This window comes from Syngnathoides biaculeatus, chromosome 2 (genome assembly GCF_019802595.1).
Source record: "Syngnathoides biaculeatus isolate LvHL_M chromosome 2, ASM1980259v1, whole genome shotgun sequence".
Classification (NCBI taxonomy): domain Eukaryota; kingdom Metazoa; phylum Chordata; class Actinopteri; order Syngnathiformes; family Syngnathidae; genus Syngnathoides; species Syngnathoides biaculeatus.
In genome coordinates this window covers 34605154-34625074 of record NC_084641.1, presented here as the reverse complement: position 1 = coordinate 34625074, position 19921 = coordinate 34605154, and the positions used below count along the sequence as shown (strand labels likewise).

General features: G+C 42.4%; 1 protein-coding gene across 11 annotated transcripts in view; it reads right to left on the bottom strand.

Annotated features, from left to right (window-relative positions):
* Positions 1 to 3297: 3297 nt before the first annotated feature.
* zranb3 (zinc finger, RAN-binding domain containing 3) overlaps positions 3298 to 19921 on the bottom strand; it is a 180007-nt gene continuing 163383 nt past the window's right edge. For 7 of the 11 annotated variants that reach the window (XM_061802428.1, XM_061802437.1, XM_061802392.1 and 4 more), the window contains 5 exons: positions 18851 to 18934; positions 16670 to 16813; positions 14744 to 14936; positions 6574 to 6705; positions 3298 to 3800 (listed from right to left, as the gene is read on the bottom strand). In XM_061802428.1, the coding sequence (XP_061658412.1) occupies positions 3702 to 3800; positions 6574 to 6705; positions 14744 to 14936; positions 16670 to 16813; positions 18851 to 18934 (652 nt within the window). In that variant the 3' untranslated portion in view covers positions 3298 to 3701. Of the gene's footprint in view, positions 3801 to 6573; positions 6706 to 14743; positions 14937 to 16505; positions 16571 to 16669; positions 16814 to 18850; positions 18935 to 19921 lie in introns of those variants that run through there. The other 4 variants (XM_061802377.1, XM_061802399.1, XM_061802409.1 and 1 more) reach the window with 4 other exon arrangements.

Genomic DNA, 19921 nt, shown 5'->3' with positions numbered 1-19921 from the left:
ATCGAGATGTGACGTAGGGCAAAGGTAGAGGTGACGAAGGCTAAACAAGAGGCATATGACATGTACACAAGGTTGGTCATGAAAGAAGGAGAAAAGGATCTCTACAGGTTGTCCAGACAGAGGGATAGAGATGGGAATGATGTGCAGCAAGTAAAGGTGATTAAGGATAGAGATGGAAATGTCTTGACTCGTGCCAGTCGTGTGGAAAGTAGATGGAAAGAGTACTTTGAGAAGTTAATGAAGAAAATCGGAGAGAAGGTAGAGTAGAAGAGGCAAGCGTGAAGGACCAGGAAGTGGCAATGATTACTAAGGGGGAAGTCAGAAAGGCACTACAAAGGATGAAAAATGGAAAGACATTTGGTCCTGATGACATACAAATGGAGGTATGGAAGCAATTTGGAGAGGTGGCTGTGGAGATTTTAACCAACTTATTCAATAGAACAGGAGAGAAGATGCCAGAAGAATGGAGAAAAAGTGTGCTCGTCCCCATTTTTAAGAACAAAGAGCTGTGGAAAATATAGAGGAATAAAGATGATGAGCCACACAATGAAGTTATGGGAAAGAGTAGTGGAGGCTACACTCAGGAGGGAAGTACGTATCTGCATGCATTGAAAGAGTACCACAGATGCATTATTTGCCTTGAGGATGCTCGTAGAAAAGTACAGAAAAGGTCAGAAGGAGCTATATTGTGTCTTTGTAGACCCAGAGAAAGCCCATGACAGAGTAACAAGAGAGGAACTGTGGTACTGCATGCGCAAGTCTGGTGTGGTGGAGAAGTATGTTAAAATAGTACAGGACATGTATGATGGCAGCAGAACAATGGTGAGGTGTGCCTTAGGTGTGACAGAGGAATTTAAGGTGGAGGTGGGACTGCATCAGGGATCAGCTCTGAGCCCCTTCCTGTTTGCAGTGGTAATGGATAGGCTGACAGATGAGGTTAGACTGGAATCCCCTTGGACCATGATGTTCGCAGATGATATTGTGATATGCAGTGAAAGCAGGGAGCATGCAGAGGAACAATTAGAAAGATGGAGACATGCACTGGAAAGGAGAGGAATGAAGATTAGCCGAAGTAAAACAGAATATATGTGCGTGAATGAGAAAAGTGGAGGGGGAAGAGTGAGGCTACAGGGAGAAGAGATAGCGAGGGTGGACGACTTCAAATATTTAGGGTCAACAATCCAAAGCAATGGTGAGTGTGTTAAGGAAGTGAAGAAACTGGTCCAAGCAGGTTGGAACAGCTGGCGAAAGGTGTCTGGTGTGTTATGTGACAGAAGAGTGTCTGCTAGGATGAAGGGCAAAGTTTACAAAACAGTGGTGAGGCCAGCCATGATGTACGGATTAGAGATGGTGGCACTGAAGAAACAACAGGAAGCAGAACTGGAGGTGGCAGAAATGAAGATGTTGAGGTTCTCGCTCGGAGTGACCAGGTTGGATAGGATTAGAAATGAGCTCATTAGAGGGACAGCCAAAGTTGGATGTTTTGGAGACAAGATTCGAGAGAGCAGACTTCGATGGTTTGGACATGTTCAGAGGCGAGAGAGTGAGTATATTGGTAGAAGGGTGCTGAGGAAAGAGCAAGAGAAACACCAAAGAAAAGTTTGATGGATGTTGTGAGGGAGGACATGAGGACAGTGGGTGTTAGAGAGGATGTTGTACGAGATAGGCTAAGATGGAAAAATATGACACGCAGCGGCGACCCCTTCCGGGACAAGCCGAAAGGAAAATAAAAAGAAGAAGATTGTGTGGTAGAGGATCTCCTAATCCATTTTGTTGAGTCTTTCTTTGGATGCAAAATATTTTCTGACATCCGACTTTATTCTGGTGGGGCCTTTGTTCTATCAATGAACAATGATGAGCCTATCCCAAAAGCTGTGCAAACCCAAGCCATAACTATATAGTTTTACATAAGCCAATCACAGTGCAAACAGTAGCATATTGTGATGCTCAAAGTGGACTTGAGAAATGGAGGAACAACTCACTGAATTTTGGCTAACACCAATAAGAAGACTGCAATAATCTTCGGGCACTCTAAACATTGAACAGAGTTGGTTCAAATTTCAATTACACTTTCCACATGTAGGGGCACCTGGAAGGAAAACAACTTCCATCTCGGTTTAAGTACCTTCCTCTCCAATGCGTTACCTTCTTCGAATGACATGATTGTCTCAAGCTAAATTTAGCCAAGTGATTCTCTCAGTGTGGTGGGTTGCTATATGAAGTAAATCTCAAAAATTATTATGATGATGTACTTTATAGAAAAACACGTTTGCTTCCGGGGAACTGTATCAAAAGCGAGCAGCAGCAGTGGGGCTTGGAGAGGAGGTAAATACCTTGGCGGTGGCTTGTTTGATGAGGGTTCATCTTGCTGACCGTCATCATGTCCCTGCACCTGCCTGTCCTGACAGCTTGTCAAACATACTGTACACAGGGTACAGTGCTACGCTTAACCCAGCGTGCCCTGCGGGGGAGAAGATATGTCTTAATTGGGACAGTGCCTCATTAGGGCAACATGTGACCATCACACATCTCCCAGATACCTTCTGCAGCCCGTCAATGATGTGCATCCTCCTCCATTCTTCATTTGTGCTCAGACACACACTCACATATCTTTTGGGTGCAATAAAAGATGCGATCAGAGTCATCGGCTGCTGACAGGGACTTGACAATGAAACCTGTTGTTATTGGAAGGCTGCCTCCAACATTGTTCATTACTCACCAAGCTTGTCGTCTTAGACAGCGGAGAACAGCGCCCTTATTAAGTAGAGACCTGGAGCAGCCTTAGGGGGACACATACACACCCACAGACATTGGGGCCCTACAAAGTTTCAAACCAAGAGGCTGAGTCTGACAGCCAAAATTCTAAACTTAGTGGTGATGGCAGATTTTGCTGAATTCTGAGTGGGACATGGCCTTCAGGAAGCGAAAAGGGAAAATCTTGCCTCCCTTGGATAGGATCCCGCCGATATTGATCGATGCCGCTGATGTCTGTCTGGCTTATTGTATAACTTGCACAAGAACACATTCAATGCTCCCAACACTGCTGAACCCAGAGCCTTGTTTCCATAGCAACTCATTTCGCTGTGCCTCTAAACATAGCCCTCTTGACTGACTGCAGCTCTGTTCAGATCATCAAGCACAGCAGAAGAGGAGCGAGGTGTAGGGAGTATGGACAATAATGTTTCAGAATTGAGGCAATGACACTATTTGCTAGCTAGTCCAATATGCTCTGGCGTAATGGTGCTCCAAACTGTAGAGAAAGTGCTCAAAGAACAGAAAAGAAACAGGAGCTGCATAAAATAGGTTTTTATTCCACAAGATAGTCATCCATCTTCCAAAAAGCCACACAAATAAGGCATTGCTTGTTGGACAGTATGCTTTCAATTTATCACCTAACTCACATGCAACATTGCACTAAGTTTGCAAAATCTGAAAATAGCAATGCTTCTCTGAGGCAACCTGCTCCATTTATGCCTAAAGCAAAAAGGGGGCTGCAATAAATCAAACCCCCTGTACACTTGTGATGGTTCAGGGAGGAGAGGGGGATGTGCTCACTGTCCCTGTTCACTATCGCCATGGAAAAAAAAGGGGGTGGATAACAAAGTAGTTTGGCCTTTTGTTTCCAATAACAGAGAAAAATCATGATGCATCTTGTGAGTGCCGGTTGGGACTCAACAATGCACCTCAGTGTGCGCTGAGCATCATTTCTTGATGAAGAATCTGCTGATGTCTGACGCAACCTTGCTGGCTGTGGCGCTCTTCCTCATCTGGCTCCTCTCCTTGGCCTGCTGAGCTGTCCTCTATTGAAGAGAAAAATAACACATCATCTTACTTTACATTTGCGTGTGACATTCATATGAAATGAATCTACTTTTCCTTAAATCCAAATTTTAGTTGCCACAACTTTCTTCATTTCCCATTTCCTAATTTTTTGAGGGGCTTGAAGGGAACTGGTGTAGATGTGATTATTTTGACGGCATGAGGAGAAAAATGTTTATGAAGTCTGGAGTCAAATTAACCTCTGAAATCAAATTAGGCATTCTACTAAAACCTTCGGGAAAAATATGCATCATAAAATCACCAGTGCACATTAAGGCTCACGAGACTTCTTGATATATTTTGGGACTTCAACTCTATCAGCATCTAAAGGATTAACTCCACAAGCCCTGTTTGGTTCAGCTTTCTTTATTTATCTTATGCCACCACAGTGATGGAAAAGGAAAATGTGTGATGAAGCATATTGCAAAATGCAGAGGTGTAAGTCAGCATTTCGTCTCGATATGAAGACCCACCATGCATGAGCAGTAATTTACTTGTGGATGTTCACCAGTGTCCACCACAATTTTGATAGTTTGTAGACGTAATTTACTGTGGTGACCTTCTTCTTATTGTTATTACGACACTTAAAACATTCCTGTCGGTAAAAGATTTCATGATGCTATGTTGTTCTGTGAAAAAAAAAATGAAAAATGGATGGTACTGGGTTACTTCTTTCAGAGTTGGGGCATTCGGAAAGAGCTGCCTCCTAGGTCGTCCTGGAAATGGAAAGTCATTGTCACAGTGAAGAAAATGAGTATTTGAACACACTGCTATATTGCAAGTTCTCCCACTTGGAAATCATGGAGGGGTCTAATTGTCATCGTAGGTATGTGTCCATTGTGAGAGAGATCATCTAAAAAGAAAAATCCACAAATCACAATGTATTTTTTTTTTAACGATTTGTGATACAGCTGTAAATAAGTAATTGAACACCCGAGAAAACCAATGTTAATATTTGCTACAGTAGCCTTTGTTTGCAATTCCAGAGGTCAAACGTTTGCCTGTAGTTGTTCACCAGGTTTGCACACACTGCAGGAGGGATTTTGGCCCATTCCTCTACACAGATCTTCTCTAGATCAGACAGGCTCCAAAGATTTTCTATTGGGTTTAGGTCTGGAAATTGACTAGGCCACTCGAGAACCTTGACATGCTTCTTACGGTCCCACTCCTTGGTTTTCCTGGCTGTGTGCTTCGGGTCAGTGTCATGTTGAAAGACCCAGCCACGACCCATCTTCAATGCTCTGACTGAGGGAAAGAGGTTGTTCCCCAAAATCTCACAATACATGGCCGCAGTCATCCTCTCCTTAATACATTGCAGTCGTCCTGTCCGATGTGCAGAAAAACACCCCCAAAGCATCATGCTACCACCCCCATGCTTCACAGTAGGGGTGGTGTTCTTGGGATGGAACTCATGATTCGTCTTCCTCAAAACACAGTTTGTTGCATTATGACCAAAAAGTTCCATTTTGGTCTCATCTGACCACAAAACTTTCTCCCATGACTCCTCTGTATCATCCAAAGGGTCATTGACAAACTTAAACTTACCTTGACATCTACTGGTTTAAGCAGGGGAACCTTCCATGCCATGCATGACTTCAAACCATGACATCTTAGTGTATTACCAAGAGTCACCTTGGAAACGGTGGTCCCAGCTCTGGTCATTGACCAAGTCCTGTCGTGCGTGTAGTCCTGGGCTGATTCCTCACCTTTCTAAGGATCTGAGACCCCACGAGGTAATACCTTGCATGGGGCTCCACTCCGATTGAGATTCACAGTCATGTTTAGCTTCTTCCATTTTCTAATGATTGGTCCAACAGTGGACCTTTTTTCAGCAAAATGCTTGGCAATTTCTCTGTCGCCCTTTCCAGCTGTGTGGAGTTGTACAATTTTGTCTCTTGTGTCTTTGGACAGCTCTTTGGTCTTGGCCATGTTACAAGTTTGAGTATTACTGACTGTATGGGGTGTACAGGTGTCTTTATGCAGCTAACGACCTCACACAGGCGCATCTGATTCAGGAAAATACATGGAGTGGAGGTGGACTTTTAAAGGTGGACTAACAGGCGTTCAAATATTTATTTGCAGCTGTAGCAAACAAATCGTTAAAAAAAATCATACATTGTGATTTCTGGATTTTTCTTTTCAGATTATCTCTCTCAGTCGACATGCACCTAGGATGAAAGTTTCAGACCCCTCTGTGATTTCTAAGTGGGAGAACTTGACATATAGCAGGGTATTCAAATATTTATTTTCTTCAATGTATATGAGCACACCACAGGAGGACGGATGCTACTTTCAAAAGGATACCAAAGAGGACAAAAAGTGCTTCAGTCCTTGGGGTATTTTGGCTGAGGCACTCCACAGTAAAACTATTAAGATCCTGACAAAACCAAAACACTCACGAGTGTGACATTAAAGCACATTTCAGAAGAGACTTTTATTTTGACATCCCTGCTCGCTAATATCTCTTTTGAGGAATCGCGTGTGATTACTAGATACACAACAAAGGCCCTGAACGCACACACGTGGCCTTTTGCAGCCGATGCTATACATCACCACGACGTAGCCACCTACTGGGATGTTATTACTGGCAAGAGAAGGCTGGCCATGTATCACATTACTGCCACCTTAGATGATCTTCAACATGAGGGTTGCAACATTTTTTTAACTAGAATAAAAGAGAGCTCTGGCTGTGGTGCACCTACAAAATGAAGATAGACAAACGTATTTTCTTGTGGGGTTGAGTGATGCACGCACAGCTCTGTGGCAGACGGTGCAGAGTGTTTGCAGGTTGTCCAGAGAGCACTGTCCTCCACCGCTGTAGACAGGACGGATGTGATCCACTTGCCAGAAATCACCTTCCACCGGAGCACGGATCATCTCGTTCAGCTGCGCGCGCGCGCACACACACGCACACACACACGCACACACACGCACACACACACACACACACACACACACACACACACACACACACACACACACACACACACACACACACACATAGCATGAGAAAACAAAGCAAGACTGTTGGATGTTCTCTCATACTGCCCCAAATTATCAAAAACAAGATGTGATTGCACTTCCCTCCCAAATCATCCATCGATGCTTAAGTTGATTTTTCCCAAAAGAGGTGATGTGTTTAGCTTTCGCTGAATGTCACACTCACCTAAAGCCTTATCTTACAAGACACACACACGCACCTACACGCGTAGCGAAACACTAAAATTGAGCAGATATGTGCACACATTGCAGATGTGCCTCATCAAAACTGAAGACAAAAACAGGCCACACTATTGAAAGCACAGACCAGGAAATAAAAAAAAATGTTAATGTGAAGCTCTCTGTCGCCTGAGATGTGTTCAGGTGATGTAACAATCGCTTTTGGATCTGGTAAATTGCGCAATTATGTGATGACAACGACATTGCATGAAATTAATTTTAAAAAGGCTCCTAAATGTCAAAATTGTAGATTACACTGATTTAGTTTTTAAGTTTGAACTTAATATCGATGAAAGCAGACTAACAACACTCTTGTTTTTCTGTCAAAGCACGCAAGATGCAATTTGCCGCTTTGTAACCTCCTTCGCGAGGGGTAGCAGGGTTTTGAATCCCAATCAAGGAAATTACCATTCTTGCTTCCACTTCTTGCATAAGATTCAATCGTTCCTCTGTATCTCAATTTCTCTGCATGGCCAGCGCCAGTGCGATATTAATGACAAGTGGAATTGTAAACTACGACACAAGGAACCACCAGTGTAATAGTCACTGAAATAACAAACTTCCTGATTGGTTTGACTTACATTTCCCATTATCAAGAGTGAATTCCCAAATTTGGTTCTAAATACATGTACTGTACAGGTTTGAAGATAACTGCTAAAAATATGCCAAGACTGCGAACTACAGTGCCACTAGAACGTATCCACACCCCTTCACTCCACAATTTTCTCTGTTGGAGACCTATTCTACAGCTGAGGAGTACAGTTTTCTCTTAAGAAAATCTACATGAAATATAATGACAAAGTAAAACAATGTCAGACAGTGGGGCAAATGAATTGTAAATGAAAACCTTGACGCATCCATCCATTTTCTGAGCCGCTTATCCTCACAAGGGCGCTGGAATGCCGGAGCCTATCCTAGCTATCATCAGGCAGGGGGAAGGGTACACCCTGAACTGGTTGGCAGTCAATAATTGCAAAAACATTTAAACATAAGAGGTGTTGTAGTGGACATGGTCCCCGCAACCTGGAGTGTCACAGTGTCTCCCACACAGGTTGAAAGACTGCATTCTTCTAAGCTGTCCTGCAGCGACTCGGGCACAAGAATACACTTCTTCTTTTCCTTTCGGCTTGTCCCGTTAGTGGTCCCCAAAAAGCGTCGTCTATTTCCATGTAAGTCTATCTTCTGCATCTTCCTCTCTAACACCCACTGCCCTCATGTCTTCCCTCACAACATCCATCAACCTTCTCTTTGTTCTTCCTTTCGCTCTTTAACCTGGCAGCTCCATCCTCAGCACCCTTCTACCAATATACTGACTCTCTCGCCTCTGGACATGTCCAAACCATCGAAGTCTGATCTCTCGAACCTTGTCTCCAAAACATCCAACTTTGGCTGTCCCTCTAATGAGCTCATTTCTAATGCTATTCAACCTACTCACTCCAAACGAGAACCTCAACCTCTTCATTTCTGCCACCTCCAGCTCTGCTTCCTGTTGTCTCTTCAGTGCCACCATCTCAAATCCATACAAGGCCAGCCACCCTAGCTATCTTTTCTCTCTATAGCCTCACCGTTCTGCCTCCACCCCTCTCATTCAAGCACATGTATTCTGTTTCACTTCAGCTAATCTTCATTTCTCTCCTTTCCAGTGCATGCCTCCATCTTTCTAATTGTTCCTCCACTTGCTCCCTGCTTTCACTGCAGATCACAATAACATCTGCGAACTTCATGGTCCAAGGGGACCCCAGTCTAGCCACATCTGTCATCCCATCCATTACCACTGCAAAGAAGAAAGGGCTCAAAGCTAATACCTGCCCTTATACATGTCCTCTAATATTCCAACATACTTCTCCGTCACACCAAACTTACACATCAAGTTCCCAAGTTCCTGTCTTGATACTCTACCAGAAGTTTTCTCTAAATCCACAAAGGCACAATTTCGCTTCTTCTGACATTCTCTGTACTTTCCACTAGCGTCCTCAAGTCAAATAATGCATCTGGAGTACTCTCTTGGCATGAAACCATACTGTTCCTCGCAAATACTTACTTCATCCACTACTCATTCCCATAACTTTATCGTGTTGCTCATCAACTTTATTTCTCTATAGTTCCCAAAGCTCTGCACATCCTCATTATTGTAAGAAATGGGAACTTGCACACTTTTCCTCCATTCTTCAGCTATCTTCTCGCACGCTAGTATTCTGTTGAACAAGTTGGTCAATAACTCCACAGCCACCACTCCAAATTGTTTCCATACCTCCACACGCATGTCATCAGGATCAATTGCCTTTTTTATTTTTCATCCTCTTGCCCTTTAAATTTCCCCCTTACTAGTCATTGCCACTGCCTGGTCATTCACACTTGCCTCTTCTACTAGACCTTCTCTCTCATTTTCTTCATTCATCAACTTCTCAAAGTAATCTTTCCATCTATTCAGCACACTACCGGCACCAGTCAACACATTTTCATGGCTATCCTGAATCACCTTTACTTGCTGCGCATCCTTCCCATCTCTATTCTTCTGTCTGGCCAACCTGTCGATATCCTTTTCTCCTTCTTTCGCATCCAACCTGGTGTACATGTCGTCATATGCCTCTTGGTTAGCCTTTGCCACCTCTACTTTTGCCCTTCATCGAATCTCAATGTATTCCTTTTGCCTCTCCTCAGTCCTCTTAGTATTTCACTTCCTCTTCGTTAAATCTCTCCTTGTATCACTTCCTGTATTTTGAAGTTCCACCACCAAGTCTCCTTCTCCCCTTTCCTACCAGAAGATACACCAAGTACTCTCCTGTCTGTCACTCTGATCAGCTTGCCTGTAGTAGTCCAGTCTCCCCGAGCTTTTCCTGTCCACCGAGAGCCTGTCTCACCTATTTCCGAAAAGCCGCACAACATTCTTCCTTTCTCAGCTACTACCAGAGTTCTCTGCTCTACCTTTGTCCTCTTAATTTTCTTCCCCACCACAAGAGTCATCCTACACACCACCATCCTATGCTGTCGAGCTACTTTCACCCCTACCACTACCTTACTGTAACCTCCTTCAGATTACATCGTTTGCACAAAATGTAATCCACCTGCGTGCTTCTACCGCCACTCTTTTAGGTCACTCTATGTTCCTGCTTCTTCTAGAAAAAAGTGTTCACGTCTGCCATGAACATCTGTTTTGCAAAGTCCACCACCATCTGTCCCTCAAAGTTCCTTTTCTGGATGCCGTAGTTACCCATCACTTCTTCATCGCCCGTTTCATTCACCAACATGTCCATTACAATCTGCACCAATCACACTCTCTCTCTGTCTGGGATGCTCAGAACTACTTAATCTAGTTCCTTCCAGAATTTCTCTGTCAACTCTAGGTCACATTTTACCTGAGGGGCATATCTGCTAATCACATTTTTCATAACACCCTCAATTTCAAATTTCAGCCTTATAACTTTATCTGATATTCTTTTCACCTCCAAGATGTTCTTAGCCAGCTCTTCCTTTAAAATGACCTCTACTCAATTTCTCTTGCCATCCACTCCATGGGAAAATAATTTAAAGCATGCACCTAAACTTTGAACCTTACTACCTTTCCACAAGCCCACTTGGATACACACTATATCAACTTTTCTCCTAATCATCATGCTAACCAACTCCCGAGCTTTTCATGTCATAGTCCCAACATTCAAAGACCTGACACTCAGTTGTAAGCTCTGTGCATTCCTCTTCTTTTGCCAAAAAATCTGCTTTCCTCCTCTTCTTTGACTTCGACACAGAGTAGCTGAATTTCAACTGACGCCCTGCAGGTTAACAATGCTGAGGCGGACATTGTTAACCCAGGCCACGACTGATCCGGAATGGGGTTTTTTTTTTTAGATGAACGCTCATATTTTTAGGATGGATGCCCTTCCTGACATAACCCTCTGAATTCATCTGGGCTTGAGACCGGCCTATAGGCTGCACTGGCTTGTGCCCCCCAAGGGCTGCATTTCACTAGAATACAACTAAGGGACCCTAAATTAATTAGCAGCTCACCTCGAAATATTGGATAACAGTCATCAAAGATCATTTCTTTATTTGGATTGACAGCAGCTGAAAGCTGGGAACCTCTCACCGGAAAAACAAACTTGGACCAGCTGACACCCGCTCGCATTGAGTGAAACTGCTAAGCCAAACCATGAATTACCATATGATGTTTAAGCTAAGAAACATTTCTATTTTTATATTTTAAGTCTACTGAATTATTCCAAATGCATGCCTTGATCTCTATGTCAGTGTGTCAACTTTACAAGCACATCTACAATATTTTGAGAACTGTTTGTCTTTGAGACAGAGAGAGAGCTGCATGAAAGATGATTTGAACCATAAGAATTTGATTTCCCAAGGCCAAAGTTTAAACAGTAATTATATATACTTGACCTTTGCGTAAAGAGTACAATATTGTAGGTATTTTATGTTAAATTGTGATTTTTAAACCCCTTTTATGGGTCAAACTTGTAGACTCAATTCAAGCTGATGAGTGTGATCTGTCCGATCCTCGGTCTTTGTGGACATGCCCCCTCGGTTTGTAACTCTTGACTCCTTCCTTGTTGCTTCTCTCTTTTGTTTTTCTCTTCATGTCTTGGCTGGCCAATCTTGGGCTGGATTCAGCCACCCCTCACACTCCACTTTCTTTGTTCAGCCACATGCCTTCAATAACTGTGGGCCTCGGGGATGGAGATCCTGCTCGCTAATGTCCGTGGATCGCTACTGCTTTGCCTCTAGAACAGTTGCTGCTGAGCTACCAGTTTTGTGAACTTGCGAGTGGATCCAGGCCCAAGCCGGCGAGAGAGAAGTGTGACCAAAAACAATGTTCGTCTTATGCCTCTTTTTTTTTTTTTTCATTTTCCTGCATCCTTTTTCTCATTCGACCAAACCTATGTGCTTCCTGAGATGGGCCCAGAGAGACCACTCCTGGAGTTCAGCTGATCTATGTTCATGAGTACACACTGCAAGTGTTTGCCAGACTGTACAACATTTGTGCCTGATAAAATTCCAACTGTGTACTCTCCTTCTCTTCGGCTCGCTCTTCCGGACTAGACGCAGCAAATGCTTGTGTTTTCAACTCCAGCTCAACACATGATGTTCCATTTCATTTTTCGTATGGCCATTTTTTCATGTTTACCATTAATAATGTTTTCTTTGTCTTTAGTTAGACCCTTTTGTGTGTTTTCAAATTTCACTCTTGGCTCTGTTTTGTGTGGGTTGAGTTTAACAATGACCCTCAGTTGTTGTGGACTCAAAATTTCATAAAATGTGTCAACCTTTGGATGAGACTGATGAAAAGGTTTCTTGTTACTTTCCCTAGATTTTATCCATATAAAAAGTGATGTTGTGCCCCTTTACAAGACAAATTGAAATTCAAGGAATGCAGTGATACGTGACTAGTCGGGCGATAATCTGGGCCAATGTATATTGTGCAAATTTGCAGATAGCCCTCAAGTGATTGCGCAAGTCAATTGTATAAGTGATGCAGATCCTACTCAGGTACGCGTGTCTAGTGTTGGTCGACAACAGATGTGCAGATGGTGCGGTGTAATGGGACTACTACAGTGAGTGCACGGATAATCTATAATATATAATCCAAATTTGTCCATCAGAATGTGACAACAAACATGAGGCAAAAAAATTGGCAGCATGTTTCAGTTGAATTTTACATTAGCTGTTAAGAAATTAATTGCAAGAGCGAAGAAGCTGTTGAAATACCCGCTAATTTTGGTTTGCCTTGTTTGGTACCGCCTACTGGAGGGAAGTAGCTGGAAGAGCTGGTGACCAGGATGTAGAGGATCTGTGGCCATCCTACTTGCTTTTGTTCTCGTTCGAGTAGCATGCAAGTCCTCAAGGGTTGGTAGGGAGGTGTCGACAATACGTTCAGCAGTTTTAATTGTCTGTTGCAGTTGGAGTTTGTCCTCTTTGCCCCAAATCAGACTGTGATAGATGTACAAAATACTGATTTGATGACAGCTGCGTAGAACTGTCTCAGCAGCTCCAGTGGCAGGCAATGCTTTCTCAGAAACCGCTGGAAGTACATCCTTTGCTGCGTGTTTTTCAGCATGGAGTTGATCTATGTCTCACATTTTGGGTCCTGTGATACTGTAATTCCCAGTGATACTGTAATTCCCAGGTGTGAGTACGAGTTTGTTTACACGTACCCTTCGATTGGCTGACAACTAGTTCAGAGTGTGCCCTGACTCTCGCCCAGGCTTAGCTGGGATAGGCTCTAGCATGCCTGCAACCCTAGTGACAATAAGCAGTATTGGAAATGATTGAATGAAATTTTGGTAGCACTTAGTCTGAGCACACATGGCTGTACTGTATGTAGAATAAAGTGTCACAGCCTGGGAGCGATAAGGGTCGTGTGTCAGTTCAGCCAATCCAAAGACAACATAGGGTCATGCATATGAAAAGCCAGATGGTTAAGCATTCATTGCAACATTGCATGACGCCCTTGAACGGTGATCGTATAAAGGCTGCATATATATATTATATTGCACTTTAACATGTTTTATGAAACCATAAAGATAGAGAGACAGAGTAGCAATAAATGAAGGAGCGAATTCTGACAGAGGACATGGGTGGGAAAATTACGAGAGAGGGATCTTAAGCTTCGGCTCTCATTCACCCTGTGCCCTATGCGAAATTTTGCGCCCATTTTGGTAACAATGACTGCAAAAATGTTGCTATTTCAGGGAGCAGCGCAATAAAAATACAAAACCTGGAAGAAGTTCAATTAAGAACCACTAGAGGGCAGGAAGTCATGAATTTTGTCTCTCTGGTGGGTTACCCTGCTAGCTAGAAGGGTAACCACATTTAGCTAATGATTAGACCTGCTTTTGCGGGAGGTTCGGGAAAATGGGAGCTCTGTGCTCACACGTGACATTCAAATCAAATCCTGCGCATCCCCTGGGGGCTAAGCCCCGCTAGCTATAAAACTCAATGACACCCCTGACCATATTCACTGTGAAGCAGCGTGAAAACACAAAAGACCAACCATATTGACTACATTTGAAGAGACAAAGAACAGAAATCAATTAAGAACTAAAGATGAAGGAAGAGAAGTCTTATAAGGGTTTGGGCACCAAAAATCAATTTTCCCAATTTGAGTGCTTCTTTGCTGACATTAAGGCAGTGAGGTAGAATTGATCCCAAAAGATATAAAGAGCAGGCCAGGATACACGGGCACAGTTCACATTGTACACGCACACATGCTATATCTCACGCAAACTAAAATAGATTTGAAACGCTCACATGGCAAACCACAGCGATGTGCACCAGGAAACACACGCACACAAAAGAACCCCCAGAATGAACCAAAGAATGAGGTATTAATCTTAAGGCTTCTCCACCACCACACCGACTTATCATGTGGCTCAGTTTGTTTCCTCTAAACCTCGCCGCATCGATTGGCACTGATGCTGCTGCCGCCGGCACTGAGAAGAAGGTCGGGGTCTATATATGTGTGTGTGTGTGTGTGTGTGTGTGTTTGTGAGTGTGTCAAAAGAATCATGCAATGAGGAGGTTGCAGGGACTGCAGAATAACAGCCATGCGAAATCAAACAAGCTTACTGGTCATGCCCTGGCACTGGAAAGAAAATCAATGGGCCCAGCAATCAATTTAGTGGAAGCTGGCCCCACCTATTGAAGATTTGTGTGTGTTTGTGCGCACGGTATTTTTAGTTTTGTGTTTAAGTCCAACCTGTTTGAGTGACAGTTGGGCGAGCCAAGTGTTCTCCAGTATCTCCTTGCGCTGAAATGGCGGTGCATCGCGGACCTTCACAAATAAGTCGTGGGCGTGGAGGCCGCAGTGCTGACAGACACCCCGCTCCACCTCTAGCACTCGCGAGCGCATGTACGTCTGACTGGAGCGCAAATGAAACTCCTCCTGGCATCTATGGGGGTGGAGAACATGGACTTGTCTGCATAGTGTGACACATGGATATTTTCTATAAACGTCAGCTTCATTTCAATAAAACAATACACAGAATAGACAAAATAACTGGGACACATAGCTTCACCTACAGAAAATGAAAATCGAGAATCATCTCCCAAATTACCACAGTTCGTAACGCAGGCCAAATATCAGTTTTGATGGGTGTAAGACCACTTACATGAAAGCCTTTACAGATCTTACTTTGTATAACAGGGCACATGTACTACTGGATCAGAAAAAGAACTTCCCTAAAGAGCTTCGCATGTCTGCCCATGAGTTTTGATGTTCTAGGTCAGGGGTGCTCAATGCGATGACGATCGGGGTACGGCGTGCCCCCCCCCCCCCCAAAAAAAAAACCAAAACAAAAAAAATAAAATAAAATCAGCCAACGTTCCCTCTAAACTGCGCGCGTGCGCAATTGTGCACCGCTGATGCAGTCTCTTTGCCGATATTCTGCATTGCGCGCAAAAAAAAAATCCAATTCAAATTGAAAGTGTAACATACAGCTATTCAGTTTGTGGCATTTTGCAATGTGATTCAATGAGTGAGGGATGACTGGTTGCTACATCCAATGGCACAATTCACATACTTACTGTAAAAAAAGAAAAGAAGCCATTGGTTTCTTTTAGGCAGCACACGGAACTTTCTCTAACAACGACCGCTGCTCTGGCACACTTTCTTTTTCCAAGTTTACCTTACACCAACCCCCCATCCCTGCTCTTAAAGACGTACACTCACAATTACAAATGTTACAGTACTTACGCAGCCCATCAATGTGTTTTATGAGAGTGTCACCGACCGCTGCTTTAGTTCGCAATACAGTATGGGCAACGTAGAGCAAATACGAGCTAGACATGCTGCTTATGTTTACTTTAGATATCAATGGAGAATGTTAAAGAAGAAATGCTGTTGTTTTAAGATGCAATGACTGTCGGAGTATGTGAATAATTGAAGAAAAAGTGGTTAAACTGGACGAGATTTTCTCTTTTCCGAGTGGGAAAGGTCTGGTTTGAAGCCAAAGTAGAAAGTGCAGGATCAGATGGTGTGTAATTTTAAAATTTCACATTGGCACAGACTGATCCAGGATGAAAGCACAGACAATACAGTGGACAAAAAGCTAATTCTGTCTTATATATATATATATATATATATATATATATATATATATATATATATATCACATAGCATTAATAAGATAACATTGGGAGCATCAAGTACCCCCCCCCCATCCGTCGTCGTTAGCTCGCGAGAGGCTGGCTACTTAAAAGGTAGATCTTGGGGTAAAAAAAAGTCTGGGCACCCCTTTCTATCTTCTAAACTCAGGTACAGCCTTCCTGTGTGAGTTTGCATGTTGTCATGCTGGCGAGAGTTTTTTCCACTTATTCTGGCTATCTTCCACATTTCACAACCCAGCATGTTAAGTTCCTTGAGGACCAGAAATCATACAGTAGGTGTCAACATGATTGTCAATAGTTGTTTGTTTTTATGCCCCTATTATTGGCTGACAACCAGTTCAGAATATACCCACCCTGTTCCCCAAAGAAGGCTGGGATAGGCTGCGTAATGAAGACAAGTGGAATTGGAAATGGATGGCTGGGGGGAAAAAAAACCCTGTATAAATCTATTATTTGATATAAAATGTCATGTAATAATTTCAGTACTTTTTAGCACTGCGTTTCTCCCCAAACTTACTTGTTACTGCAGAATCGGGTGTCCCAGGCCCGACAAGTTGTCAAGCAGGCCTTCTGGCAGGACAAACACAAAGGGACACACTGGCGGTCCATCGCCTGCAGGAAGCCTGGTGTTGGCTGCTCGACAACAAACTTCCCCGAGCTGCTAGATACATATGGCACATACAGCAAATAAATGCTTAGTCAAAAACAAAAACTACACTACACTACATTACATTTTCTCTCTCTCTCTCTCTCTCTCTCTCTCTCTCTCTCTCTATCCATCCATCCATTCAGCTATCCATCCATCCAGTTCAGATTGATTTCAGGCGAAAGGCAGACTACACCCTGAACTGGTCGCCAGTCAGTCACAGGGCGCATATACAACCAGACAACCACTCGCAAAGTCAGGTAAGGCAAATGCACCACCAGTCAATCAGCAACCACTGGCTTTTGTGATGGTTATAAAGGTTGATTTCATAAAATAGATGATGGTGTGCTGTGCTGTAACATAAGAAACAATCACTTGTTGTCACAGAAAAATCACTTACATGAAACAGTTTTGTTTAAAATAATCAGTTGATATTGATGATGAGTGATGTCACGGGGCTTTACTAAGATTGACATGTTAATACATCATCAGATTGAAGCTTTCATTAGGCTTTTGACATCTTAGGAAGATAAAATCACAAATCATTCTTATTAATATTGTAGATATCCAAATTTGTTAGAAAGGCTGAAGACTACTGACAGTTACAGCTTCAGTATATCAGATTAAAGACACCACTGGTATGTGATTAATATTATTTATATATATATATAATTTATTAGACAGTCTGCTTTAGCTTGTACCACACATATAAATGCATATTTTCATAATAGGAAAAGGTAAGAAAACCCTTGGATTTGATAACTGGTTTAACCTTCTTTGGTCGCAAGAAACTCCACCAAACATTTCCTATAGTTGCAGGTTTTACTTTTTCATCCCTATATTTTGTTGTGTGGTATTAGTACAAGAAATGTTTATTCTTGTAATTTAGATTGAAACGTTTTTTTTTTTTTACCAATTCCTGCAGACGTTTAGGAAATTCTAAAGGGTTCACATTTTCCTTACATCATATACATTACTTAGGGTGTGCTGATCAATGGATAGGTTTCCAATTACCCACCATGGCTTTCGATGGATGCCATACTATGTGTCTTAGAGTTCAGAGAACATAGGTGAATGGGGAAGTGTGAAGTTTTTTCTATTGTTAATTTTTCAGTTTGGTGTAAATGTTATGATGTCATTTAAAGCAAATGCAAACGTAGAGGACAAAAACATATTTGATACTTTAAGCAGAGCCAGATACTTGGAGAAATTGAAGGACATCGGTGGCAAAGATCCATATGAATTCCAAGCAAGCAACTGGAGTGATGATGTGGAAGGCTACCATAACATTACATATCCGATATCATTAATTATCTCGTGAATTCTGTGAGCGCATATACCCTTGATGAACTAAAAGCTTACAAGTCTCTACAAGCCTACAATTACTTTAAGTGAGTGGGTTCAAGATGTACGGCAACTGGTGATTGGTAATCCGTGTGTAATGGCGGCTCGAGTAAGACATTCTCAGAGGTCTATCGATCCACTCCTATGTCCCTGGTTCATATCCCAAAGAGATGGCTGGGTTCTCTCTGGTCTTTGTACCTGTATGGCCGGTCTTGGAGAAGTGTGTTCACATGTGGCTGCCCTACGTTTTGCAGTCGAGGCGTCAGTAAAATTATGGGATAGCAAGACAGTAATAGAAGAGAGGTCTTACTGGTTCGCCCTCTGCAGTTAAAAATGTAAGTTGATTTTTTTTCTCTTAGTCTTTAAGTCTTCATAATAAAGAATTCTCTGTCATACTAGAGAACACATAATTTATTCATTTCTTGTTGCCCTAAGTATTTAATTGAAAACATTACGTGTTACGAAATTATCCGAGCAAACTTTATAGTGTCTCTTTGTTGGATCAGGTATAAATCCTGCTCGGTTGATCCTCGACAAACATAGGTTCCGTCTTTCTGTCGACAGTCGCTTTGTTTTACTTCCCTGGTTGACAATGACCTTTGGAATTTCAAAATACTAACTCTTTGTTTGCCCAGATTCAGCGCAATTAGTACAGCCCCAAACTACGCATGTGTGGCCCATATTATCGGACGAAAGGCGGTTGCTTGCTTTGGTGACAGACGCTTCCCTTGCTTCAGACACACAAAATGGTGGACAAGGGACTCCTGGGAATGTGGTGACGTCATCGGAAACCTATCCATAGAAATGCAAATGTTACTTTGATGGGAATTGGATAATGTTTAGTCTGAATAGTAATTGCATAAAATGCTTCCCTTTTGCCTGTGAAGAAGCACTATCAACCTATCCTAAAGCTGTAAATCAGTCTTTTCAATTTCAGACTGACAAAAAAATGCAAGTCATCCGTTAGTCATAATAACCCACTTTTTCCATTTTTTTAATAGCTACCTCATTTTATTTGAGCCAAGCATGCAATGTATGTATTTCCTTCAGTGCAAATTCTTAGCATGTATATGTGAGTCTTTTTTTCTTGTTTTTTTAAACGGATTTGCCTAAATTGGGATTTTAGTTTGGGCATTTGCCACATCATCCCAGCAGGGTGGTGGAGCAATGTTGGAGTGACAGATGGACTCCCTTCTTTCCCCATGGTTTTGTGTTTTGAATTTCATACAGACCGATGCAGTAACAAAGAATCAGATAGTACAGAGAAAGCTTTCTGCACTGAAGAAAAACTCTAAAAAAAAAAAAAAAAAAAAAAAGGAATGTTGAGAAGATACCAAATACTGATACCAAGAGAACTGTGTGGTGCCAAATATGTCTACAGATGAAAGCGGGACAGAAATAAGCTTCTAATGTGTGCAAAATGAGAATGGTTGGGTTTATTTGTGGAGGGATGCATTAAATGCTAATGATTTTCAAACACACATCATTACAAGAAGCTTTCCACCTTCCTAAAATTCATTGAAGCACAATACAAGGTAGCATACTGGCCTTTCATCCAGGAAATAATGCAAGGTGCCTCTGGCAAACAACCACGTTAACCATCAAACAAAGCCAGTTAGTGGATGAAGACATGAAGCTTTTCTCTTTTGTTAAAAAAATATATATCTATGTTTTCTTGATTACCACTGACAATAACATGGTTGTGAAGTATTGTTTTAATTGCTGGTGGTTCTGCAAAAAACACACCACTAATTCCCATGAACCTTTGTGGATGTGTGG